The sequence below is a fragment of the Apiospora phragmitis genome (assembly GCF_038363925.1).
Source record: "Apiospora phragmitis strain CBS 135458 chromosome Unknown utg000001l:1.0-2902119.0:1.0-2906034.0, whole genome shotgun sequence".
Taxonomy (NCBI): domain Eukaryota; kingdom Fungi; phylum Ascomycota; class Sordariomycetes; order Amphisphaeriales; family Apiosporaceae; genus Apiospora; species Apiospora phragmitis.
Window position 1 is genome coordinate 2,022,026 of NW_027117399.1, and position 26,585 is coordinate 2,048,610.

At 53.2% G+C, this 26,585-nt stretch overlaps 9 protein-coding genes across 9 annotated transcripts; 6 read left to right on the plus strand and 3 right to left on the minus strand.

The window, feature by feature from the left end:
* Positions 1-3,864: 3,864 nt before the first annotated feature.
* PG994_000603 (uncharacterized protein) lies at positions 3,865-4,455 on the plus strand (the record flags this gene model as incomplete). Its single annotated transcript, XM_066852012.1, has 3 exons — positions 3,865-3,921; positions 3,992-4,156; positions 4,420-4,455. The coding sequence occupies 3 exons, from the start codon at positions 3,865-3,867 to the stop codon at positions 4,453-4,455; spliced, it is 258 nt and encodes an 85-aa protein (XP_066722644.1).
* A 495-nt stretch (positions 4,456-4,950) lies between these two features.
* PG994_000604 (leucine aminopeptidase 1) lies at positions 4,951-6,299 on the plus strand (the record flags this gene model as incomplete). The annotated part of the gene is made up of 3 exons (XM_066852013.1): positions 4,951-5,142; positions 5,219-6,131; positions 6,196-6,299. 3 exons carry the CDS (start codon positions 4,951-4,953, stop codon positions 6,297-6,299), a joined length of 1,209 nt encoding a protein of 402 aa, XP_066722645.1.
* Positions 6,300-7,297: 998 nt separating this feature from the next.
* On the plus strand, positions 7,298-9,981 carry PG994_000605 (uncharacterized protein; the record flags this gene model as incomplete). The annotated part of the gene is made up of 5 exons (XM_066852014.1): positions 7,298-7,729; positions 7,816-7,922; positions 8,004-8,550; positions 8,625-9,374; positions 9,508-9,981. The coding sequence occupies 5 exons, from the start codon at positions 7,298-7,300 to the stop codon at positions 9,979-9,981; spliced, it is 2,310 nt and encodes a 769-aa protein (XP_066722646.1).
* An 894-nt stretch (positions 9,982-10,875) lies between these two features.
* On the plus strand, positions 10,876-12,484 carry PG994_000606 (uncharacterized protein; the record flags this gene model as incomplete). The annotated part of the gene is made up of 5 exons (XM_066852015.1): positions 10,876-11,064; positions 11,103-11,614; positions 11,645-11,928; positions 12,013-12,437; positions 12,464-12,484. 5 exons carry the CDS (start codon positions 10,876-10,878, stop codon positions 12,482-12,484), a joined length of 1,431 nt encoding a protein of 476 aa, XP_066722647.1.
* Positions 12,485-13,188: 704 nt separating this feature from the next.
* On the minus strand, positions 13,189-13,560 carry PG994_000607 (uncharacterized protein; the record flags this gene model as incomplete). Its single annotated transcript, XM_066852016.1, has 2 exons — positions 13,189-13,419; positions 13,552-13,560. 2 exons carry the CDS (start codon positions 13,558-13,560, stop codon positions 13,189-13,191), a joined length of 240 nt encoding a protein of 79 aa, XP_066722648.1.
* A 1,158-nt stretch (positions 13,561-14,718) lies between these two features.
* Positions 14,719-17,352, minus strand: PG994_000608 (alpha/beta-hydrolase; the record flags this gene model as incomplete). The annotated part of the gene is given in 6 exon segments (XM_066852017.1): positions 14,719-15,246; positions 15,382-15,545; positions 15,603-15,693; positions 15,769-16,165; positions 16,176-16,744; positions 16,849-17,352. The coding sequence occupies 6 exon segments, from the start codon at positions 17,350-17,352 to the stop codon at positions 14,719-14,721; spliced, it is 2,253 nt and encodes a 750-aa protein (XP_066722649.1).
* Positions 17,353-19,272: 1,920 nt separating this feature from the next.
* Positions 19,273-20,303, plus strand: PG994_000609 (uncharacterized protein; the record flags this gene model as incomplete). Its single annotated transcript, XM_066852018.1, has 2 exons — positions 19,273-19,511; positions 19,604-20,303. 2 exons carry the CDS (start codon positions 19,273-19,275, stop codon positions 20,301-20,303), a joined length of 939 nt encoding a protein of 312 aa, XP_066722650.1.
* Positions 20,304-20,623: 320 nt separating this feature from the next.
* Positions 20,624-22,722, minus strand: PG994_000610 (ESCRT-II subunit protein VPS36; the record flags this gene model as incomplete). The annotated part of the gene is made up of 3 exons (XM_066852019.1): positions 20,624-22,327; positions 22,392-22,527; positions 22,622-22,722. The coding sequence occupies 3 exons, from the start codon at positions 22,720-22,722 to the stop codon at positions 20,624-20,626; spliced, it is 1,941 nt and encodes a 646-aa protein (XP_066722651.1).
* A 750-nt stretch (positions 22,723-23,472) lies between these two features.
* Positions 23,473-25,255, plus strand: PG994_000611 (uncharacterized protein; the record flags this gene model as incomplete). Its single annotated transcript, XM_066852020.1, is given in 4 exon segments — positions 23,473-23,533; positions 23,715-24,103; positions 24,120-24,985; positions 25,042-25,255. The coding sequence occupies 4 exon segments, from the start codon at positions 23,473-23,475 to the stop codon at positions 25,253-25,255; spliced, it is 1,530 nt and encodes a 509-aa protein (XP_066722652.1).
* Positions 25,256-26,585: the final 1,330 nt, after the last annotated feature.

The following is a 26,585-nucleotide window of genomic DNA, read 5'->3' on the forward strand; positions in this document are numbered from 1 at the left end:
CCCTGGGTTTTATCTAGCCTGTCAAAAATAGGCAAAACGGTTGCGTAGTCGATACAGGGAAAAGTGCCGCATTGTGGTGTTCCAGTGTCCGGTTTGATCGTCGGAGCTGTTTATGTGTTGGTGGTCTTGGCATTTTCTTTTCTCGACGACAACCAACACTTCTCTTTATTTTAGCCCCGATGTCAAAACAAGCGTCGAGACCGTCCGAGTCAAGAATCGTCCGAAGACAAACTTTTTATTATCCGACTTCAGGCTAAACTTACACAAGGTTCGACAGACAGAAGCGACAGCATGTCAGATCAGTTTAGATCCGATCCGAACGTTGGAACTTGGGGCTTAAAAACTGGGAGTAGGCCCTGTAAACCTAGATCTTGATATTGTTCCAGACAACAACGAGATTTCGACTTATTATTAGCCTATCATGGATTCACGTAAGACTCATGCTCATGCCTTAGTGTCTAGGAAGCAGTAATGTGGGCTTCCCCGTGAGATTTTTAGCTGGACCTTGCGTCTAGATCTCGTGGAGGTGGGTTATAGAGCCACAATATCTCTTCTAGCATTGCCTCTTCATGGAGTGATATCGCCTCAAGCCAGGGATAATGATGACTCTTAAGGCTTCTCACGCGCGTTAGACGTAGAGCTTGTTTCCCCCTCCCTCCTCCGTAATACTGAGGATGTTCGACGTTTCTATAATAAGAACGTTCGCCATAGTTGCATTTTGGGTTGCGCAGCTGCTTCTTTGCGTATACTGTGCGGGAAACTAAACAGAAGGAATCCCGATATTGTCTCTGATCACGAACTTATATGTTGTTAAGTATACATTGATGAGTCGAATGTAGTCGGATCGTTCTGCGAAGACTGGACGGATATAAATGGCACATGCTCTTAGGAGGGTTGGGATGAGGCCAAGGAACCCAATATAAGTAAACCCAATGCCATTTGGCTCAATGCGTACACCAAGGGTCCAGACTCGTAGATGGCAGGGTCTGACAACTTGGCATCTGACTAGGGATAAATCGGTGCCTCGTGATATAGGAATATCCTGGTTGAAATTTGGCGTACTAGTCAGGTATGTAGTTTGCCGCCCCTTTTCACTGGAGGACCATGTCCTATACTCACTTGAAAGGGGGAAATGGGATAAGAAAAGAGCCAGTAATACTCGGTAAGAGGAATATTACATTAATCCAAACTACCAGTGTTCATCCTTGATATAACTTGGATGTAGTTATTATATCAAGACTCACGCACTATGTAGTGTAGATAGATCAGTATTACACATCAAAGATTTGACCACTTCGGTCTTGCGGAGTCCTCGTCGGCTGGATTTAAGGTTAGTTCCTAGGGTGATTAGATGCAATATATCAGCCTAGAACAGTATAGGAGGCAACGTCCGTCACAGGGACTCAGCGGTAACATCCGTCGAGATATAGGAATCTAGCACAACCAAGCCAAATATATTGAGATTAAATGGCAACATCCAACACCTCCCAAATAAAATACTCTAGGATATTGTAGTCCATCATTATACGAGAAGTAAGCCAGCTGACGGTGCTACGGTCACCCCATGCAACGGCGACCCCTAAATTTAGATAGCCCCTGACAGCACCACATATAAATCAGTATATAAACTAGTCAGCTTTTGATTTATAGTTAATTAAATAATATTATCGTCTTCCTTTTCTTTTCCTCTTTCCGATGGGCCGTAAACTTGACGAGTTAGCACTGCAACGCGCGATTTAAGATGTTATAAATGGCTCGTTAATAAAACAAGCCGCCGAGAAGCACAATGTCCCTGGAACAACTCTGAGGGTTCGGATTTACGGCCGCAAGACTATAAAATAACGGAATGAGTCCTTCCAGGCCTTAATAATAGCGGAAAAGTCTTAGATCGTGACTTGGTGCCTTGTATAGTATGATCTAGGCTGCTTACCGGCGCACGTTATTTTTCGGATGTTCGCCTAACGGATTTTTTAAGCTAACGGGATTAATATAATCCTCGGTAAGCACTAGGTTAAAAGATTTATTGCTCGCTATCCATTTATCGGTGCTACTTTTTCTAAGAGGATGGATTTCCTAAGGCTTAACGCAACTTCCGTAGAAAAAATTATCGAGTTTTTCGAGCGGCTTAATAATCCTATTTTAAAATCGATCCCTCTAGAGTTTCGGTTTAACGTTAACGAGATCGGTAACCAGCTCGGCTGTGGAACGAATATAATAGTTATTAGACCTGTTAGAATAAAGAGAATACTAGTTGTAAACTCCCTTAACCGAGAATAGGCTTCTGCGGTCGAATATAATAACGCTTTAGGCCGAGCTTTGCCTCTTCTTATTATATTTAAGGGTTAATAGGTCTAGTAGCAATGGTTTCCGGAAGAGGAGGATTCGCTAACGGATGCCATGGAGGATTGGGTCTTTGCGGCATCCCCTAAAGGCTGGACTAATAAGGAGCTGGCCCTGGTGTGGCTAAATAAGGTCTTTATCCCTTATACAAAGCCTGAAAACGAGGACTAGTAGCGGCTTATTATCCTGGATGGTTACGCTAGCTACGTAAGCGAGGATTTTATTATAACGTGCTTAAAGTATAAGATATAGCTTCTCTTCCTTCCGGCATACTTATCGCACTTATTATAACCCCTAGATCTTGGTCCTTTTAATATATTAAAGGACACTTACTACCGGAAAGTAACCCTATACTATATAGGGCTTAATAATATAAATATAAGTAAGAGGGACTTCCTCCGGTATTACGAGCTAGCTAAAAGGTTTACCTTTCGGCCGTATATAATAATTGGCGGCTGGGCCGTAATTAGTATATTCCCTCGCGATATTAATAAGCCCCTTAATAGCCGGAACCGGAGGATGGAAGACCAGGCAGAGGCAGGACCATCTGAGCCTCCCCCCGACGTTTCCGATAAATAATTCTCTTCCATAGTATTACTAATACTTACGACTAGCCGCTAAATTAAAGAGTTAGCGGATACGCTTAGTAGTAATGATACTATTTTCGATAGCGCGACGCGCCGGGTTTTGTTCCGGAAGCTCTAAAAGAGTCTGGATACTTTGAACGGCCAGATCGGCCAACTAGAGCACGAGAAGTTAGTTTTAGAAGGTAATTTAGAGAAAGAAAGAGGTAAAAAGAGGAAAAGAGTAATGCTTAACCCTAACTAGAAGTTTACGCGTATACGAGATGCTATAGCAGTTAAGAGGGAGATGAATGGCGTTGCACCGGAACCCCAGGCTATTACTCCTCCATCGTCGGCGCCGGAAGCCGTTGTAATTAAATCTGACTCTAAATCTAAGATTAAGAGTGTTATAAAAGCGTTTCGGGACTGAAATAGTATTTTTAAGATTTTATATTAATTTTTAATTAAATTATTCGTATTATTGTTGTGTAGTATTGTTGTTAGTTTTTGGGGTCGCCGTTGCATGGGGTAACCGTAGCACCGTCAGCTGGCTTATATCTAATTGCTCATCGTGGCTTGATGAACTCTACGGGCCCCTTGGCATCAACACTCGGTCGAGTATACCGTGTACGGACATGTCCGAGCCTGATCCGGCCGAGCGGGACGGCCCAGGCTCATCTAATGTGTTCTACAACCATCGTATACCACTATCTCGTGGAACGAAGACCGAACTTGATCATGCATCCAGGGACGCGGCTCTACGCGGCGCCTAGGAGTCTAAGCAGAACTCGGCAGTACAAATACCATCACCAAGAGCCTCAATAGATGGCTTTTGTTCGTCATCAGTCTCCAACTGTACCCACATTCGCTCACACTCGCTTAACATTTGCATTCTGCAATAATCAGTCACTCGCTCAATATCAAGTTCTTAACTTCAGATCACTCTAATCCAACCGTCAACATGCGTACCGCTACCTTCTCCCTCATTGCCACCGCTGCCCTCGCGGCTGCCCAGCCCGTAAGCGAACATTCTATCTTCCCCTGAGTGACTAGGCCACTGGCTTACTGACTGACTCTTCTCTTGACAGGCCGCGCCCGCGACCGCCGTCTGCGTCGTCGGCGGCGCCAGCAGCTACACCATCAACGCCGGCGACACGCTCTACCTCGTCTCCGTCGCGCTCGGCATCACGCTCGACTCGCTCCTGGCGGCTAACAAGGGAGTCGTGCCGGAGAACCACAATGTCGGCGACAAGGTATATTTTTCGGTGGTTGGTTTTATACTTACTCATCTACCCTCCCCTAAACCTCTTCCATACCCTTTTCTCAGTATCGGATCCAGAATGCTGACCTTGTTGGGTTGATGATAGATCAACGTCCCCACTTGCTAAACGGAGACATTGGGCTTTGCGACTATTGGCGGGGATGATAAAGGGGCGGCTCGTAACCTATTGATCGTAACCTGTGCTCCTAGTTACTCAATAGAATATACTGTGATCTGAAAACCAAATACCCATAGTCTTCGTACTCCCAAATCTCTATTGAATTTACTTGATCAAACGAACAACTCAACTCGTCTTATGAAGTTGTGATGAAGTCCTCTAGCGCCAGCTGGGGAAAGCCAATGCAGGTACAGACGATCCACTGTAGAAGCTTATCGATAGGATGTATGGCGCTGTAAGAGGAAGGAGGTGGCGTCACAGTCGGACAGCTCCTTGTCGCGACTCGGCGGGGAAAGCTGCTGCTGGCTCCAGCGTCCCAGACTCCATTTGGCGGGCTTGTGTCCCAGACTCCCAGGCAACAACTGTGGATGACCCGTCGGTCCCTTATCGCGTGACAACCAATTCCAATCAATCCGCCTGGGCATCCACGTCAGCTGTGCCACCCCATCTCCCATCCAGCATTTCCAATCCTCTTTCGGTCATTATCTACATACATAGAGCAGAGCAGGTTGGGTTTGAGATATCATCGCCATTCGAATACTGATAACTCATCAACATCGCTTCTACAAATCACCATCATCACCATCATCATCATCATCATCGTCACCATGAAGGCCTCACTTCTTGCTTTGTTGCTGCCGGCAGTGGCAAGCGCTCGCTTCATCGAAGCCGACGAGGTCAGCCGGCTTGATCTCCACCCCGAAGGCATTTCGACCGAGCCTGCAGAGCAGTTCCTCGTGGAGCTATCGCCGGGAGTGACAAAGTTGGTGACCGAGGAGCAGAAATGGGAGCTGCGCAGAGTAAGTCGATAACATCGCCATCACTACACTGCTTCGTTTGCCATGTATCGATACTAACTGCGAGTCGCCGCGATAGAACGGCCAGCGTTTCATGGACATCACCGAGCACAAGGACCTCGGAGCCCAGATCGTTGCCTCCAAGTCGAAGCCCGTCTTCCCTTCCACAGTCTCGCAACAATCCGACGTCAACCCCATGCTCAAGAACCTGACCAAGACCCTGATGCGCGAGCATCTCGAGAAGTTCACGAGCTTCCACACGCGATACTACAAGTCCGACTACGGGCGCCAGAGCTCCGAGTGGCTGCTGAAGACGGTGCAAGACACGATCAAGGATGCCGGTGCCGACAAGCACGGTATCTCGGCCAAACACTTTACCCACTCTTGGGGCCAGAACTCCATCATCGCGACCATTCCCGGTCAGTCAAACTCGACTGTGGTGATTGGCGCTCATCAAGACTCGATCAACCTGTGGTTCCCCTCGATGCTGGCAGCGCCCGGTGCCGACGATGACGGCTCGGGCACCGTTACGATCCTCGAGGCCTTCCGCGTCCTCCTTCAGTCCGAGGACATCATCAAGGGCAAGGCTCCCAACACCATCGAGTTCCACTGGTACAGCGCCGAGGAGGGCGGTCTCCTTGGTAGCCAGGCTATCTTCTCCAATTACGCGCAAAACAAGCGCGATATCAAGGCCATGCTTCAGCAGGACATGACTGGATTCGTCCAGAAGACCACTGACGCTGGCAAGCCCGAGAGTGTCGGCGTGATTATGGACTTCGTTGACCCCGGCCTGACCGCTTTCATCAAGAAGGTCATTGAGGAGTACTGCCAGATCCCCTGGGTCGAGACCAAGTGTGGTTATGCCTGCTCCGACCACGCCTCGGCATCCAAGGCCGGCTACCCGTCCGCCTTTGTCATCGAGTCTGAATTCAGCGATTCGGATGACCACATTCACGGAACGGAGGACCTTATCAAATATCTGTCGTTTGACCGTGAGTATCCCCTTTCGTGATGCACCTCGCCGTTGAGAGCGCCTGCTGACCCATGATGATGTAGATATGTTGCAACATGCTAGAATGACGCTTGGCTTGGCCTACGAGCTCGGCTTCACAGACTTCGCTAAGCTGGAGAAGAGCGAACAGTCGATGAACGAGCTGTAGATGTTCGTGATTGGCGGTTTACACAATAGAAGTTTTGGAAGAGATTCTAGATTGGCAAATTTCCCGAACAGATTTGCGGGGGACTACCATGTTTGCGCGCAGTAGATTGAAATGGTTCCAATCAGCCCACAATAATGATATTTTAACGCGCGTTCAGCTTCAAAAGATTTGCATCCCTAATTCGTGAATTATCGCTGTCTTCAACCTGAATGCGTGCTTTGTCGTTCATGGCAAATGTGGCCGCTGATGCTCCAGTTGGTCTTACGTCATTCATGACGACTCAGCAACTGGCCCGGATAATCGGCAGGGAAAAGACCTTGCACCACTACAGGTCGAGGACTTTGCAGGTATTCGACCTGGAAAACAGGTTATCAGATATTAGCAGGATCGCACAAGAGCGCACAACAGCTGCCGACCATCCGGAACAAAGGTCTACACCTATAGGATGGGGGGATTGATTGACCTGGCCATCCTGGGCTGTGACGCAGGGTAGCCGCAAATCTTGGCATTACTTGGCACGAGCTGATGAGGAAGTTGCACAAGAATAAGCCTCTTGTGCCGACGGCGCTGGCACACAATTACCATGGCGCGGTCTAGATGCCCATGTCCAGTACTAGGAAGCCGTCATATCATGGTGCTGGAATCGGAGATCCCAAACTATGAACTCCCTATGTTCTATCAATGGGGTTGGATGTACCGTTCTACACAGCCCTATCAATTGATCTGGCGTTGCGGACTCTTGGCTGGACAAGGTATAGGGAGAGAGTACCACCGTCCGAATAAGCAAGCATCGCCCGATTGCCTCTAAGCCCAGGCGCTACCAAACCCTCCTCAACGCCTTTGATCGTCATCATATATTCTGGCCCATGGATTTCCACTTTCACCTTTGCCCTGCCTGCCTGCACACGTATACTCTCTAATCTGTACGTAGTCTTTGCGTTCCGTGTTCCCGTTGTCCCTGTCCTTCGCGCCTCTTGGCATCTGTGCTGGTATCAAACATGTCTTCCTCCCCCACAGACAACACTGGCTACCCGAAGCTTGGTTCTACTTTATATCAGGCCTTCGTCGAATTTCCCGTCAGCGCGTTCACCATCCCGAGACAGCAGACTGTCGACTACTCCGCCATGCACAATACCAACGGCACTACTACTAACCACAAGAATGCCGAGGGCGAGTCTAACTACAAGATCAACCCGAATCTGGTGCGGCTCTGTCAGGAACCTGAAAGCGTCTCGTCCCGGCTGGCGAGCCAGCCCAATCTCGCCCCGGGAAACGTGTGGAAGGAGCTGTATAGCCGCAGTGAGCGCAAATTATCAGAGAAACGGGATATCCGAGATATAGGGAAGGGGTCCCTTGCAGATGGGGAGCTGGAGAAGGCAAGGCAGTGCGGGAAATGGGGGCCGACAGAGCCCAGCGATCTGTTCCTGAGGGTAAGAAAATCAGGTGCATCACTATCAAGGGGCTAACCCCCCTTTGGTCGTCCCAGAGCCACTTTGCTAACTGCTGTTCCTACCAGTTATATCATGATGCGCTCTGCACGTTGAATGAAGACCTCGGCAGTGGCATGGTCAGCCCATCTCTGATGGGCAGCAGTGGCGTGGTTCCGCTCACTATCATATCTTGGTAAGTCTTGCAACTCACAAACCTTGGGTATATGCCCAAAGGCTTCCAAAGAATTACTTCTAATGTCAAATATGACTATAGCATTCCTGACATTGTGAGGCACATGTCAAATCTCATTGTGAGGGCGGAGAGCGAGGTATTCCTCGCAACAAACTACTGGCAGAATGGCGTGGCTTCGAGCTACCTGACCAACGCCATGAAAGAGCTGTCGCGGCGCTGCGGCGAGCGCGGCACGCGGGCGGTGGTCAAGGTGCTCTACGACCGCGGCAGCGCGAAGCAGCTGATCCAGCCGCACAAGGTCGCGCCGGAGAAGGAGTACACGGCCAAGGCGGTGGGCCTGCCTTCGCAGGACGAGATCCCGAATATCGACCTGCAGGCCATGAACTACCACGACCCGCTGCTCGGCACCTTCCACGCCAAGTACATGGTCGTCGACCGCAAGAAGGCCGTGCTGCAGAGCAACAACATCCAGGACAACGACAACCTCGAGATGATGGTCCAGGTCGAGGGCCCCGTCGTCGACTCGCTGTACGACATGGCGCTGCTGAGCTGGCACAAGGCGTTGGAGCCGCCCCTGCCCAGCCACAACACGCCGGCGGCGGCGGCCGAGGACAGGGAGAGAGCTTCAGTCCGAGCCATGGCGAAATTTTCACGAGCGAGGGGACGCTACATGGTAGCAAAGTAGTTGTTCTCCCGGAAAAGATGATACCGCGCGCGGCCGCATATGGTGTAGAGGCAGACAAGCAGCTTGCTTCGGAGACGGCTCCGTCTGCCGGAACAGGAAACTCCCTGCAAATTCCAAATGGAGACACCCCTTTGACACAGAATGGTGCGACAAACGGCGCAGCCAACGGCGCAGCCAACGGCGCGGCAAATGGTACTATAAATGGCGCCAACGGGACTACGGGGCAGCCCGAAAGGGATGTAACCGGTAACCTGCAGCAAAGCAACCAGTCTGTTCTGGCCGGCCAGGCCATCGATCCAGTCCAAGCCGGCCGGCCTCTGCCGGAGCACACGGCCGACGATCCGCACTACGACGCCGACCTAGCCGGCGAAATCGCCCGGGTCCAAGCCTCCATCGCGGGCGGGCCCGACGAGAGCCACATGCAGGCCGTGGGCCGGCACCTCAACCACACCCTCAACAAGGGCTTCGAGGGCGCCCGGGCGCCCGAGTGCGACCCGCGCGACGAGATGACCCCCTACTTGCCACACCCGGCCCACGCCCCGTTCCCCGTCGCCCTCGTCAACCGCGGGCCGTTCGGGCCGCCCAACCACAAGTCCCTCGCCAACCCGCAGAACGCGGCTTGGCTCTCAGCCTTGCGTAACGCGGAGAAGAACGTCTTCATCCAGTCGCCTACGCTCAACGCGGAGCCGCTTGTGCCGGCTATCGTGGAGGCTTGCGAGCGGGGCATTGACGTTTATTGTTATATCTGTTTGGGGTACAATGATGTGGTGAGTTTCTTCATTTATTTCCCACCCTTTTTTTTCTACTTTGATTTCACTACTCCGTGCGAGCAAATATACAAATCCCCCCCTATTCTCAGTATATGGAATAGCACATGATTGACTGACCACTGTTTTCTAGGGCGAGCTCCTACCTATGCAAGGCGGCCACAACGAGATGATCGCAAGCCACCTGTTCAAGGCCCTCTCGCCCGCGGGCCGCGAGCGGCTGCACTGGTACTGGTATGTGGGCAAGGACCAGTCGCGGCCGGTGGCGGCGGACCGCAAGCAGCGGTCGTGCCACATCAAGCTGATGATCGTGGACGAGCGGGTGGGCATGGCGGGCAGCGGCAACCAGGACACGCAGTCGTGGTTTCACTCCCAAGAGGTCAACGCGCTGATCGACTCGCCCGAGGTCTGCCGGGGGTGGATCGACGCCCTGCGCCGCAACCAGAACACGCACCGGTGCGGGCAGGTGGGCCGCGACGACGGCGTCTGGCGCGACCATGACGGCGACGAGGTCCGAGGGTCCATGGGCGTCGACCCGGGCCGGTTCAGCTGGGCTAGGGGGCTCGTGGGGGCGGTGAAGCGGGTGCAGGGCGAGGGCGGCTTTTAGGAAAAGTGGTTTGGGGAAGGGGAAGGAGGGAAGGACATGAGGGTTTTTTATCAGCGTGTTGTTTGGCGTATCCCACGTTTTCTGCCCGCTTGTTTGTTTTATACCTCTTTGCGTCATGGTTTCTCGTTATTTGACAATTGTTTTCATTGCCCCCTCAAAAGTTTTTTTTGTTTGAGTCGATTTTGTGCGTTCCGGCTAGGAGGGTGACCTGGACGAAACTGTCTACAGCTATGGTAATATTACTTAGTAGAACAGAACAGCATTCGAGTTTCAAATAATGTCTACAACGTTGAGAAAGGACATAAATCCGGTGGGTATCTGCCTCGGGCGGGATCACTTTATGATTAGTGTCATCGTCGACGTTCAGGCGGGAGGAGACGAAGAGAAGTTACTCGGGCATGTCTCGTCATCAGAGGTAAGGACAGAGGGGTAGGCATTTGATAGCATTCTGTGAGCATTCAGAATCGTCACTTGGATCGTTATGATAGATGGAAGATGTATTGGATCTGCTGGACATTCTACCATAGAAATATGCCCTGTATGCGTCCGTACGTACTTCTCCATTTTCGGTGCAAACGGCCGTTACAAACGACTACTCTACCTGCTGACACATTCCATGCTATTAATGATTTCGTTCTTTTTGGAATGTGGATGACCCATGCCACAAATAACATTCCTACCAATGACCATAACTGCACACCACAAACCAAGAATTTTAGTAATCAAAACGCGAGCGGCAGCAGCAGCCACGTGTATCATGTACTACCGTGGTTGCCTTAGGTAACCAATTTTTGATATGAAAGAGTAATGACGCTGCAACTTCTGTTGATATCCAACCAATTCGATTATTCCCACATCAAGGCTGACACCGACTGACGACAAACCCCAATTAGCATGGCATCCTCATCATCATCATCATCCTCCGAAACGGGGCGAGCTGCTAAGCGCGCGCGTCACGATAGCCCGGATGATACGAAGAACGAGCCGCTCGAGGGCCTTCGAAGCATTCTGAAAGAGCAAAATCACACCTCTTCGCTTGCGGAGGCTCTCTTCCTGTCGATGAGCCCGGAAAGACGGAAGAAAGTGAAACCAAAGAGCCGACACTCGCAAACGAACCAAAGAAACAACACGACCCCATCACTATTCGCTGGGACGTGAACGACAACGATGCAACTCCATATGGCCAAGTGGCGGAGCCATGCGCCAAGCTCACCCTACCACCCCTCGCCGGAGTCGGCGCCGGCGCTTTACCAGAGACCAGCCTGAAGCGACTAATCCAGAACTGCCAGCCCGCCACCTTCGGCCGCGGCGCCGAAGATGTGTACGACAAGAGCTACCGCCTGGCCGGCAAGATGGACCCGGCCGCGTTTTGCACCACGTTCGACCCCTACGCGGCCGGCATCGTCGACACGGTCGCGCAGGTGCTGCTGCCGAGCGTCTACGACTCCGCCACCCACCGCGGCGTGCACGCCGAGCTCTACAAGCTCAACGTCTACTCCGGGCCCTCGGGCAAGTTCAAGGCCCACGTCGATACGCCGCGCTCCCGCGGCCAGTTCGGCTCGCTCGTCGTCTGCCTGCCCGTCGAGCACGAGGGTGGACAGCTCCAGGTCCGCCACAAGGGCGAGGAGACGACGTTTGATTAGAGCACTACCACCCACAACAGCAGCAGCAGCGGAACCAACAACAAGAAGGAGGACAACAACAAACCAAGTTGCCATCGTCATCGTGACTTCGTGCACTGGGCCGCTTTCTACAGTGACTGCGAGCATGAGGTCCTCGAGGTCACACGCGGTCACCGGATCACCCTGACCTACAACCTGTACGCCGTCCGCGGCTTCGGGCGCCTGACGGGCGCCGCGCTCTCGCCGAAGCCCCTGAACCCGGCCCACCTGCTGCTGTTCGACACGATCCAGAGAACGGTGTCCCAAGACCCCTTTGGTGGTCAAGGTAAGTGAAAGCAAAGCCAACTCATGCAAGCCGGGCCAACGAGCGTGTGCACGCACGCTATCACTAACCAACCCGTATTATCAGGAGGTACGCTCGGCTTCTGGTGCTCGCACGCCTACGCGTATAACCACGCGACCGAGTCGCCCCTCCCGAACGCACTGAAGGGGGTCGACGCGGTCCTGTGGGAGGTCTTCCAAGCCCTGGGCCTCGACCCGAAGATCGCGCCCGTCATGGCCATGGACGAGGACAACATCGAATTCCTCCGAGAGTGGTACGAAAAGCACCCGGATCATAAGGCCGATACCGATGCCGATGCCAAAGCGACGGAGATGCCGCCGTCGGAGTGGATCATCGGACACAAGTTCGGCGACATCGATGTGACCGATCAGGTCGAGGATTTCGAGGAATACATAGAGTTGTATAGCGCTTTCGGCAAGTACAGCCTGGCGCCCATCCACTGGCTGAACAAGGCGCCGCGCAAAAGGGAGATGCAGATGATATATATCGCGGTAAGCAAAAGCAATCCATGCATTAGTTCCCTACTTCCGAAGCCTAGAGCCTCTCCTCTCCTCTCCTCACCTTTCCGGCTAGATATGGACATCGTAGCAGCTGACTCGGGGGGTTCATTTGTTGCACACATATAGTATGGTAACGAATCGACGACGGAAGTTAAATACTCAAAGTGCACTATTTTGGTGACGATTCCACCGAAACAAACGAAGTGATAGAAAAAGGGTCAGAATCATCTACCGAGGCCGGGCATTATCCCTCCTCAAAGAAGAGCCCTTTACTGATGGTGGTTGGTGGCTCCTGAATATTATTTGATAGTCAGAAGATGCACAACCCCCCCATAGTCTCGCCCGCCATGTGGGTGTGGCTGCTGGGGGTAGCAGATCAGGGATCAAATCCACAGGATTAGAGGTTGCACTAACATAGCTTCTATTCTCTAATCGCTACTAATTTAATTATGTTTAACCTCGCTTGAAGCTCCCAAGGTATGGGCTCGGTTGGCTGTTGCAGGGCCCGACGTTTGGAAGAGGATTTGGGGATGATTGATCCTTGAGGCGATTTGTTGTGACATAGCTCGGTTCCATTTGTTCAAAAAGGATATTAGGGGGTGCCAGTCGGCCTTGCTATTATTATCTATCCTTTTTCGCTACCAGCATCCTCTGGCGTCAGCCACGTCAACCAGCTTGTCTGGTCTTTATCACTCTTGAGTGACGATTGAACCACCATTCTTCCCTATTTCCGCTTATCTTCTCAGATGCTGACCAGAGATAATAAGATGGCCATGGCAGCAGTCGTGACGCCAACCATGCCGACGACAAGGTCCAAGTCCGCCCGTCGCCGGCTCGCAGACTGGTTGGCTGGTACGTCCGAGGTGCCGGTTGGAGAGCCTGTGCTTTCGGGCTCAGTTGTGGACGAGGCAACATCGTCCGCCGCACAAGGTCCGCGTGACGAGGGGTCGTTGGTAAGGCGAACGTAAGCGCACTAGAGGAACAACAACACGTTAGCAACCAGGTTTTGCAATGAAGAAGCTGTTCATAAGCAAGGGCATCGACGTCATCCAGTATTTAATCTAATATCATGCCGGGCAAGGAGGGGAGAGGGGATCTTATTCACCTGCTCCATGATATCGAGCGCAGAGCCAGACTCATTCAAGCGGATAAACTTGAAGCCCAACGTGGCATTCCACCCTCGAACGACTCGGCGTCGGGGTACGTCTCCTGCAACGTGCGCGGGTAGTGCGCCGTCAGGACGTTGGCGGTGCCGTTGGGGCAGTAGTCGCCGAGGCCGTCCCGGAACTCGGTCCAGCTCCAGTGGGTGTCCGAAGCATGGTCAAACTGCAAGCGCAGCCAGTTGCCTCCATCCTCCTCCTCTCCTTTCTTACAATTCTTCTCCTTCTCTTCCGATTCTGAGGAGTCAATGCACGGGTCGCCGTTGAATTGGCCGAGGAAGGGCAGCGCGAACCACTCGAACCCGATGAACTCGGGCGTCAGCTGCTCCGGATCCGAAAGAGCCCCGGGCGGGACGGACAGGTGCAGCTGGACGATGCTGTCGGTCAGGGCCAGGTCCTGCCGCCGCACGTCGTCGGGCGGCAGTTGATGGCTGCAGGGGGCGGCCGCTGCGAAGGCGCGGGGCTTTCCACGCCGTTCGTCACGAGCTCGTTCCCGACGTCCACTGCGGGCCACGTCATGTCGACCTGAGGGATATCCGACCGCCGGGCCAGCGCAGCCGAGCCAAGAAAGGAGGAGGCAATGGGTAACCTGCGCATCTCGGGTATAGTTAGTACGTTACGTTTGAGATTAAAAGGCTCCAGTGGATATAGGTTTGAGGGCGATATAAAGATTCAGAAATTCATCTATTTGAATGCGTTGTGTTGGGGCAATATCAATTGCGGCGCGGTAGAAACAAATCCGGCACCACGTGTGCCCCCCAGTTCATTGCTGCCTACTAACCCTACCACTCCAGTCATACGATACATATAGCCAAGAGAAACCCCCAACCGCTGTTATGTCGGGCACGGCAGAGAAATATACATAAATTGACCTTCCGGCACGTCCGCGCAATCAGATATGGGAGTCGACCTTTGTTGCGAGATTTCGAGATCAGAGGAGCAATAAACCCTCAGTTGGCTGGAGAGGGGAAGCGCCAGGCATTCAAGGTGTTACCGATGGTCTTTGGTCTTGGTTGTATGGGTGTGATGAAAACATATACGAGCTACCCCTATTTGACCTCGAGGCAGCAAAATAGGGGTAGCTCGTATATGATTTCGATTTTGCCGGCATTCTATGAATGTCGTCCACAACAACAGCCATGCACCATTCTCCTCCGTTGCGGTCCCACGTTTTGAGCGTACGCAACTCCAGCACCCCACCCTCGACAGAAGCAAGCCGTCCACCCCTCAAGTTGTGTCGCCGTCGTCGCCGCTGCCGCCGTCTTCTCCGCGACCCCGGACCAGCGGTTGATCCACTCGAAGACGACGCGGTGCCACTGCAGCGAGTTCTCGGGCTTGAGGACCCAATGATTCTCGTCCGGAAAACTGACGAAGCGCGCGGGCGTGCCGAGGGCGCGGAGCGTGTGGAAGGCGGCGAGGCCGTCGGTGACGGGCACGCGGTAGTCGCCGTCGCTGTGGACGACGAGCATGGGCGTGGTCCAGTGGGCCAGCAGGTCCGGGCGCGCCGGGTTGTAGCGCTCGAGGCCGTCGTGGTTCTTCCAGACCAGCGGGGGGCCGCCCCCATTCGGCGTCCTCGTCGACGTAGTCGGACGCGATGCAGGAGGTGGGGACGTCGTGAGCGCCGTCGTGGCAGACGATGGCTTTGAACTGGAGGGGGGGGAAAGGGGGTAAGTAAAGTGTGTGAGAAATAAGTGGATGGTGGTGTGGCTGGCCACTCATAGTAGCTTTTCCGACCCGGCGAGAGTGCAATGGGTAGGAGGATGAGAGAGACTTACACGTCGACCAAGTTCGTGCCCCTGGATCCAGTTCATCATGTAACCTCCATAACTTGCCCCCACAGCTACGGCGTTGTCCATGTCGATGCCAGGCATGTCTTTGACGAACTCTAGGCAGTTTACCAGGTCGTCATACGGGCCTCCGCCCCAGTTGTCGTGGACAGCTGGATCATGTTAACGACCAGGTGCACTCACTTCATCAGTATTTGGATCCGACGTACCTTCCATGTAGTCGAGCCCAAAACCAGTACTACCCGTGATGTTGGGGGCGACTACGATGTAGCCCTGTTCTGCCCAGAGAGCAAGGTTCCACTGGCACACAGTTAGCCAGACGGTAACATCGGTGATATTTTCAAAGATGGTGGTTGTCGATGGGGGCGTACGTACCCTGTTGCTCCAGTCATCCAACCAAGCTGACTGAGGTCCTCCGTGAACGACCAAGCTCAGCGGATATTTCTTCTCGGGGTCAAAGTCGCGCGGCTTGACGACCCAGGCTTGGACGCAGTAGTCGCCCGCGCCCCCTTCAAAGTAGATCTCGGAGACTTGCTTGCGGGACAGGCCCAGGTTCTCCAGGTGCGATGCCTTCGAGACCGTCCACGGCTCGGCCCCAGCCCCGGCAACGGGGTCGGCCTCGATGATCTGGTAGATGGACGGCTCGACTATGTTGGCGCTGGACACGAACACCTTCTCGATGCCATCGCTGTCTTTGGCGAGCGGGTAGTACGCCTTGACGGACCCGTCGCGCAGCAGCGTCTTGGGCGACGCGTTCGGCTGCAGGTCCAGTCTGTAGAGACCCTGTCGGGCGCAGTCCTCGGCGTCGATGTAGAGGGAAGTGGCCGTCGACCGAGAACTCGAGGCCGCTGGGAATCAGACTCCACGCCTTGCCCGTGACGGTCGCGAAGACGTCTGTCGCGGCCGTCGAGTTGCCGAGCTGGTGCACGTAGATCGACACCTTCAGTTGGCGCCCGAACGGCGCGCGCAGGAAGGCAATCATGGTGCCGTCGGGGCTGATTCTGGGGTGGGAGCAATAGCCGGGCCCGTCATCGCCTGCCACGGCAATCTTCCGCGGCCCGGTCGCGCTGCCCTCGTTGAAGGACTCCAGGGGCAGGTAGTAGATGTCGCTGGTACGGCTGTGCCTGTAGTCTTTGAAGCGGGTGGGATTGGCCACAAAGACGATGCCGCCCTCACAGATATCGAAATGAGCCAGGGGGTCGTCTGGCTCGTAGATGTTGATGGGGGCATCTAGGTGGCTGCCTTTGAGAGCATTCTGGAGAGGCGTGCGCAGTTTCCATGTGCCTTCGTCGCTCTTGGCCAGAGTCGTGTAGAAGATCGCATGCTTCTGAGGTTTGGTGTAGGTATCCCACTTTCCAGGCATCAGTCACCGAGAAGGGTCAAGTTTGTTTGTCTATCTACCTCTGGGCACGGGACAGTCGCCTGAGGTGAAGAAAGACACGATGATAAACTCACAATCCGCACATCATATTCATCATAAATCCTGATACTCGACAGCGTCCTGTGCTTTTCTGGGTTGTACAGCTCGCCGTCTCCATCCGCCAGCCCGACGACGAGAAACGCGATGGACCCATCCTTCAGCGCCTTGACTTTGAGGCTGTCGACGGGCGCCGCGATTTCTCCCAGTTTCACCACCGCCGAGGCGGATGGCTTGGTGGCGGCATCGGTCACCATCTCGACTAAGGTGGCGCCATCATCTCCCTTCTTCAGCCAGACGACGGAGGAAGTCGAACCGTCCGGGAGCCAGACAGCACCGTGCACTCGCACGTCGGCCACCAGCTGCTGCGACTCGCCCGACTCTACCTTCATGACGCGCACCTCCTTCAGCGTCGTCGCCTGCCCGACCGTGTGGGTGGACTGCGTGAACAGGGCCAGCGTGCCATCGCGGTTCGGCACGGCGGGCGCGCGCCGAGGCGCCGAGATGAGGATCTCCGGGGTGAACTTGGGCACGATGACCATCTTCCCGCAGCCAATATAGCTCCTCTTAAGACGAGAGCAAGGATGGTGATCAATTATTACGGCTGCTTGCTACTCAGCAGTCAGGTATGATTGTATCAAGTAAGAGAGGGGCTTAGGGGGCGCAGCACATCCGAATTCCCATTAGGTAGTAATCAGTAATATATAAAACTCCGTTTCCCTTCCGTCCGATCGATGGCGAGAGCACCCTGAGAGGCACAGACAGTTGCCGCGCAATTGGAGTGGTAATGATGGCGAACCACATTACGCGGTTGTATTGGATTTGTTCCCAACTGCGTGGCTTGTCGTCTCAAGCAAAAAATGGCCTAAGCTGCCAGGCTGCAGCTGTCTAAGAGTCAGTCTATTAGGTAACCTTTGGTGCCTTGCACGACTAAAACAAAACAACCTCGTCCCTATTCCCAAGCGTATGTTCTACATATCTTCATCTATCCAACTTGCCCTTAGCTACAAAGTATGTAATCAAATCGATGTGATTCGGTGTTGTAAGCTCGTGTCCCGCTTTGTACATGTACTTCGTATCTTACTTGGTAGTCCCAATTGTTTGACCACCGTTCCTAAGCCGTAATAAAGCGGTTCGGGACATGGAGAAATTCGGGACTCTTGTTAGAAAGACAAGTTGGAATGACGAGGGGCCGTTCGTCTCAAGGTGGTGGGTACCTGTGTCTGACTCGTTGACGCTGCCGTTACCGCGACGAAAGTCCAGTCACCATGTGCAAAGCACACACACAAGGACTGGAGCCCCCCGTCCGGCCCAGAGTCCCAGATCTGCAGCTACACACGGCTTAGTTAGACGTGCCAGAAGAAGAAGCGGAAGGGCTCTCATCGGCGATAGATACGTAGTTCACACTTGCATGTGCTGCTGCTTGCTGCTGTTGACTTGTCCCGACTTCAAGGGCCCTCCTCATGCAGACGCAGGGGCCGAGAGCCGTGACAGCGTCCCATATCTCTGCATGCAGTTCTTACCTTTTTTCGTTCCAATGTTACGTAGGCACCTGATTTCCATGTGGAAATGTGCTTCTAGGCCCTCCTTATCTCCGGCCCTTCGACGCTGCGCCGTCTGGGATCAAACGATTCCAGCATTTGTCCCTACAAATAGATTCGTCAGGAAAACTCCAAATTAGTCCGAAGACGCAAAAAGCAGCCGCAGTGCTGTCAGAGTGGTACGCCGTGGTTTGGGTCCCCTCTCGGTGCCATCCAGTCGCATTACACGCCGATGCACGCCGATGGATGGCCGACATTTCTCTGGGGCCCCTTGGATGCGACGTCAAGGGCCCTCCAGCAATGCAGCGGTAGCCTAACAGTTTTCTGCACAGGGCCCAGCCATTGCGTGCAAGCCCCGGGCGCCAGGGCGGGCAAGTCAGGTCACTTTTGGCGATAAGTGGTCCGACTTCGGTGGGGGCTTGGCAATTGGGCGAAATTTGGGAAATTCCCTGGGTGATAAGGAGGTACCCAGAAACATTGGATCGAAATCAAAAAATCCAAAAAGAAAGCTCGACGAGCTCGCCCTCCCCAATCTTCAGAAAGGCTATAATTGCACCTGACAGTCCGCCCTTCTTCACGCCGTCGATGATGATGATGTTGTTTTCTTCCTCGTCTTTCTTTATTGTACAATAAACATAAAAACCCGTAGAATCAAATTAATGCCTAGTCCAACGCTTCGCTTCGCTTGAACACCACCAAACCCCCCAGCTCACTCACTACTGTACCTGCACTAGATACACACACACACACACACACACACACACACACACACCTACAGCCACCAATCCACTACGACGCATTACGAGATACAGTAGTGGACATTGCAGGCTGAATCCAACTCACGACCCGACTAGACAACCGTCGTCAGCCTGCCCCCTCCCCCTCCCTCTCTTAGCACCCTCGGTCGCGCAAAGCTCAGTCATGAGCGACAAAACCTTCGACAACCCGACCCCGACTCCGGCGCCGAAACTCAAATTGGCAGACGCTGCCAGACCGCCGATACCGATGCCGAGCACATCCACCGTTGGCTTGCCCGCCAAGGCGCTCAAGACGAAGTCGGAATGGAACACCAAGAACTTGGGCATGAGACTCGGCGCCGATCTCGTGAGTGCAGCTACGGCCGCCTCGCTCGTTGCGCCAGTCATCTCCATCGTAGACAGGTTAGCCATCCTAGATACAATGCGCGCGTGTGCGCGCATGCAGATCAAAACTCTTGCTGCGTTCCAAACTTCTAATAATCGGGGGTTTACAGATCTATCACTGAGAACGCCTCAGGTCGTAAAACACTGGGAGAATCTCTGAAGGCGTCCTTCAAGAACCTACTTCTGCGGCCTCACACGGTGCTCTTCTCCAAACCCGTCGCCCTGATCATCATGGTGTACGGCGGTACTTATCTGACAGCCAACACGCTCGATACTGTCACCTCCACCGTAAAGAACAAGCCCGCGACGCTGGTCACGAGCGGGACGACGAAATTCGCCTCGTCCTCGGCCGCCAACGCCGGTTTGAGTGTGGTCAAGGACCAGATGTACGTGAAACTATTCGGGCCGTCTGGGCCGCCGCGACCCGTCCCCTTGCCTAGCTATGGCCTGTTCCTCCTCCGTGACTGCATGACCATCTTCGCGTCATTCAACATCCCACCGCTGCTGGGGCCTGCCCTGACCGCACGAATGAGCGACGAATGGCAGAAGAAAGTCAGTGGTCAGACCATCGCCCAGTTCGCCGCGCCGGCCATGGTGCAATTCCTCAGCACTCCGATCCATTTACTTGGCTTGGATCTCTACAACCGACCGGGTGCCGAAGGTGTGACCAGGCAACAGAGATGGGCAGCCATCAAGAAGAATTGGAACGTCAGCTCGTGGGCGAGAGTCTGCAGAATCGTGCCTGCCTTCGGCTTTGGTGGTACGGTCAACTACAAAGTTCGGTCGACTCTGATGGGGAAGCTCGCGTAAGAGAACTGGGCCCCGTGGTTTTATTTTTCTGAGTTTCTGTACCATGTTTCTTATCTGAAAGCAGAGCTTTCTGTGGCGTTCTTGGGATTTGGGAATATTTTAGAGGGCAAGATCCCCCGGATAGAAATGCGTAATGACGGCTGGTTAGAGGATAGAGTCCGATAGACCTACATAGACTGACTTAAAAGTAAGCAGACTCCCGGCTAAAGGTGATTGGGAGCATTCTGTTTTGACCCCTTATGGTCATCGGGTATCAAAAGCCCCGAAGCAAATTCCACTCTGGTTTCAACGTTGCAAGTTCATTTATGGTTTTGCCTAGATTAAAGCAAACCAGCGGCCTTCAGATCTGCCAAGATCCGGTCATTCTCTGTGACTGGACGACGTAAGCGCTTACGATACTCGCCGGTATCGATGTAGTTCTCCCAGAACTTGATGCCCTCGATGCCCTCTTCCCGGCACAGGACGCCGCGCTCTTCAGCCATCTCAAGCTCTTCCTCGGCAACAGCGATGCTCCAGCTGAAACGCTCTGCAACGTCTTGCGCAGTGACACCTCGCCCAAATTCTTGCCAGTCCCAAGACACCTCACTGTCAGGGGGGATGTCGTGCAAGTCACGAAGCCATGAAAGGAGAGCCTTGACTGTGGCCTCGTCGGTTCGGTCTCGGCTCTGCGCAACCATGACACCGCTCTTGAACGTGCGCAGCCGGACTGGTAGTTTCAACTTCTCCCAGAGCCGAGCCGCCTTTTCGAAATCATTAGGGCTGACCAGCTCGACACCACCGCGCGCCCGGTTGAACATGGCCCACAGGTCAACCAAGCTCATGATGCCTCCGGCTTTTTTGAGTACACCTCTAGCATCGTCCGTCAGGAACTCGGCGAGGTTGCGGGACAACTCAGACAGGTAAAGTGACTCCGAGGCAGAGCCGCTCCCTCCGCCAACGATATCCTTGGTCGTTATCAGACCAAGCTGACTGGCAGACTCTGCCAGTAACGCATTAGCCTCTGTAGTGGCGTTATCTGAGCCTCCGTTGACCTGCCGCGCAAACGACTCGGCAAGGGCCACAATTTCCTTTGCTGATGCCATGAGAGCCTCGAGATCCTCAAACGAGGTGCCGATCATAAGTTCATTATTCCTACGTCTGTCGAGACCCATTTGCTCGAGACCCGCTATCCCTGCGGTCTTAGTTCGGCCAGCGCCGGAACCGGTGCGCGATAGGGTGCCATTGTCACCTTCGGCCGCTCTATTTGCCCTTGGAATGGGTGGGGCCTCCTGAAGCAGCCATTTGCGCTGAACCATGCACACCTTGAGACGTTCATAGAAGATCTTCTCACCACCAGCTCGGAAGGATATCTTCACACTCTCCAGAGTTTCTAGACCCGTCACGTTGCCTGTCGTCAGAACCGGCCCAGGAGAATCGGTCCGTGGGGTAACTGGGGATATCGACGGTGAAACGTCTTGAGATATCAAAGGAGCACCGCAAATCTCGCAGGACAACAGGGAAGGGTGGTTTTCGAAAGTACACCGCGGGCAGTGGAAGCCTGAGCCAGCGCCGGAATCTAACTTGGACGTTGATGTCGCCGGGCTGAAGTCGGCTCCGGAAGGCGACGACCCACTATATCCGTCTGCTGTCGGTCTCGTGTCGCGAGGTAGAGGGCTGAACCCCGACTGCGGGCGAGCAACTATCCCAGGCGCTGCCTGACGGCTCGTTGCGTTGTTGATGGATGCTTTCAAAACGTGGGTCAATGCCGGTTTGATGCCACAAGCCAAGCACGGCGGTAGAGGTGTATGAACATTCGCAGTGGTCGGGTCGAAATTGGACGGCACTGGATTCGGGAAACTGCAGATGGTGCAGACCCAGGTAGCAGATGTGACCTGTACCGGAGCTGCAGGTGAAGCGCGCGCAGATGAATGCGGTAAAGGTGACGAGGGACTGAAGGCGGCGGCAGCTGCGCGAGATTGGATTGAGGATCGCTTGGCGGGTTTGGGAATTAGTGTAACTTTTGCCGATGACTTTAAGAAGCCGGCCTATTTACCATTTGGATTAGCAAACTCCAAGTCTTCATATATGGCCGGCAAGGTGTTGTCTTACATAAAACTCGTACCTTTCGATATCTTTCAGGTCCAGCGCAACGGAGTGCTTTCTGGGTTCCTGGCTATCGACATAGCAGATTCGATGAGTCGTCAAGTACACCTGCCCCTTTTGCTGATTTGGAAGCTTGTACTTCCTGGCAAGATATCATCTGTCAGCCGTCGTCGCACACAAGACAGAAGCCGCGAGAGCAGATTGAAAGCACGAACACGCCGGGCAAAACAACTCACCCCTCATAGAGCCCCACATTGTCCTGGACAAAGGTGAGAGCTTCGCCATCAAGATAGGACGGCCTGAGGGCAGTAGTGAGATCGATGTGTTTTAAAAACATTCGTCATAGCGGTCGTTCTAGTATAAAGGAAGGACAGCCTCCCGGTCAGACGTCGCTGGATGTTGAGGGAGCAGTTGGGTTATGGATAGGTATGTTGCGCAGGATGGAGTCTGTTAGGTGTCGCATGTGCCTTGGAGCTATGTAATGTAGTAGTGGTAGGCGATAGCTCTCTCTTATCAGATACCGAGGCGCCGTTACGTGGGTTGCGAACTTGCGACAGTACAGCCTGCATTGCCTCAGGTAATTGATGGGAAATGCTGCCGGAAGTTCATATGACCGATCACCGGAGACCCCAAACCCGCTTAGGTAAGAAGTCAAGGTGCTAAAATTGAATGGGCCCCCAAATGCGGTGCGCGCTTGACTGGCTTTTGCTTTTGATTGATTGATTGATTGTTCCTCTGCCAGGGTACTTCCACACTGTGATTTGCACACGCAGCCCATCACTGAAGCCTAAACCCTCTCACTCCCCCCAACTTCTTCTCCAGTGCCTCTCTTCCTTTGACCTACTCGTCATCCGAAAAGTCCTTTCATCATTCCACCCTCCATTTCCGACAAGAAAACCACACCCTTTCTTTGTCAAGATCTGTTAATGATATTCTTCATAAACACCATATCCTAGATTCTTGACATCCAGTCTCCCGGCTTGCGATCGCAGCCCCCATACTTTTATTCGTTGCATACTAACCACTTGGAAGCCGCTCATCCCGCTTTTTCTGGGTTTTGACAACCATCCACACAACACCCTACACAATGTCCTGGGCATCAGCAACGCCCCCGGGCACCCAGCCAGCCTATGCCAGCTATGCACATGGTGAGTACAATACTCCTGCTCCTCATCCCTTCGTCACACTCCCGTCATATTCGACATGATCCGCGATTCCCTACTCCTCACCCCTTGGGTACACTCCCATCACCATATTCGACATCATCCGCGACTCCACCGCCATCAAAATCCTGTCCTCGGATTAATGCTAATATGGTGTCCTCTCCAGCTGCTACGGCCTACACACCAGTCCCTGTTCGCCAGGGCTTCGGCCAACCGTATACCCTCCAGCCTCAATACGCGGCGTATGCCACCCCTACTAATCCGCCGCCTGCTCCTGCGGCTCCTCCTGCAGAACCCCAACAGCAGCAACAGAAGATGGACTGGCCTGATAAAGTCAGGTCGTATGTGCAACGGTCCTTCGAATCAAAAAATATGCTTCCCGACGTGTCTCGCGAGGAGATGGAAGCTAAGTTGAAAGAAACAATCAGCCATGCCAAAGACGCTGGTATTATGTATACCACGGACTGGGACAGCATGCCTCTACCACAGATGTTGGTTCGGACGCAAAGGGCTGCCCAGCTCGAAGCGCAGCGCGCTACTCAGATGTTGGCTTCAGTTTGGTTGAATCCAGCAATGGCAGCGCCCTCGGCAGACCCGGCTCGTGCTACCAACCATCACAACTCTAAAAAGGAAATCGTCTGACCTTAGCGAGAGTGATCCTTCTACTGGAACCCCTTGGCGTAGTAACAAGAAGCTGTCTCTTTCGGATCGCATCAGCCAACCCCCCGGCTTGGATAGTAAGTCTCTCAAGCAGGCCGAGAAAGCCGAGAACCGGAAGCAGCGATTCAACACCGCCGAGTACAAAACGTATCGATCTCCTAGTCCTCCACCGCCCACCGGTCCTATCCTCGGAACTTGTACAAATCTTGAGAAGAACTATCTTCGTCTGACTGCGCCCCCCAAACCCTCCCTTGTCCGACCAGAGCACATATTGCACCAAACTCTGGATTTACTGAAGAAGAAGTGGCGAAAGGAGAACAACTACAACTATATCTGTGACCAGTTCAAGTCATTACGACAGGACTTGACCGTTCAACGTATCAAGAACGAGTTTACCGTCTCGGTTTACGAGATCCATGCCCGAATCGCCCTCGAGAAGGGGGATCTTGGTGAGTATAATCAGTGCCAGACTCAACTTCGTGCACTGTACGCTTCGGGCATCAAGGGAAATGCCGTTGAGTTCAAGGCCTACCGTATTCTTTACTTCATTCATACCTCGAACCGTACTGCGTTGAATGACGCTATTGCCGATCTAACCACAGCAGATAAGGAGGAACGGGCCATCAAGCACGCTTTGGAAGTGCGGTCCGCGCTCGCCCTTGGAAACTATCACCGGTTCTTCCAACTTTACCTTGACGTTCCCAATATGGGAGCATATCTTATGGATATGTTCGTCAAGCGAGAGCGCCTGGCGGCACTGGCGAATATGTGCAAAGCGTGAGTTGCTTCCATTTTACTCTCCGAACGAATACGCGATGCTAACTGTATTTTAGTTACAAACCAGACTTCAAATTGCGATTCATTACTGAGGAGCTCGCCTTCGAGTCAGATGCCGAGGCCGCGCAGTTCATCATTGATCACAACGGCCAGCATTTACTTGTCGAGCGCGAAGACTCGATCATTTTCATGGCAGGTAATGCCAAACAACTGTTTGAGACTGCCCGAGCAGATGCCCACCGGAGAGTCGACTTGAAGGGCCAGATCTGATCCTTTTCCATACTTCGTTTTCTACTTTCTTGCTTTCTCACGCCAGCATCATTGTTTCGCGCCAATTCTTCGTAGGCGTCCCCAGGGGATCTCGCATCTCGTAGTCCCCATACCTAGTCCTATGTCCCGGCGACCTCGATGCAGCGAATCCACGAAGGCATGATTGAATTCGTATGGAAATTCCAACGACATTCCATTGCTGGCTGGTTTTGGATGCTTGTTTGGTCTGCAAATCCAGCCGGTCTTGTGATGTGAGCTGTCGACATCCCTTGAACTCAACAGACATTCATCATCGCCCATCAGAAACTCGCATCACGTACTCAAGTCGAGTCATGCAACTTGATTCTATATGATGAATGAGTTATATCGGGGGAGGAGGGGGTTTGGGATGCATCCCATGAGTGGTTGCAGGCGAGAGATGGCCAGAATGGTAGCCGATGCGAAATTGTGGACCACTTTTGGTGGATGACGAATAAATACGGCCGGCGTTCGATGGAGTGTATAGCGAGAGGGTGAAGGGCTCTTGGCATTTTTTGGACTGAGTGGTCTTGCTGATACCCCCAAACGAGCATGGCTTAGAGGATGCATTTACTGGCGTTCATGGCGCTTAGGAGGCTTGGCCAACCCGCTGACGGCAAGATCAGGTGATTTTTATATATACAGTAGTTTGGTATAGTATATTAAACGTGTCTGAGTTACTGGGTGTCTGACGGGCTCTCACATCCTCCGTCCCTACGTGATCACCTGCCACTATTTGATAAATGTTACGCCGAGTAAACAATCGCCGGCGAGTTAACTCTTTGAGTACCGAGGTAAGAGCTGTTGCCATCCCCTGAAGTCGTTCGTCGAGTATGACCGGTAGTTAGAAGCAGACAAGTTCAGATGCTGAAAGCCACGACAGCAAGGCCACTACTACAAATGGCCGCCGTACGATCGTCAGTATATTTATAGATGCACTATTCATCTACGAACATTATATTCGAGTCACAGTGCTGAGCACCGAGAACATACGAACGGCTTGTTTCACGCCCCCTAAAAGCCCATTTCACTTGTCTACATAAGCGAGTATTTCCCATTTCACCACTAAAAAACGCAATAGGTAGTCCTCGAAGGATGTGGCAAAAGCTGCGGATTCTCCCACGTTCCATTCCAACCCCCCTCGGGAAGTTTAGAAAATATGGTCATTCACCAGACGCTGATATGTCTGGATGTGGCAGCCGGGTAGCCGCTGGCGTAGGTCGCGCTTGACAGCGTTGTCGTCCCTGCCGGAGGCGGGGAGTGAGTATTGGGGGGTGTCTATCAGGCTTTTGTATCATCGTCAGAATCGGGG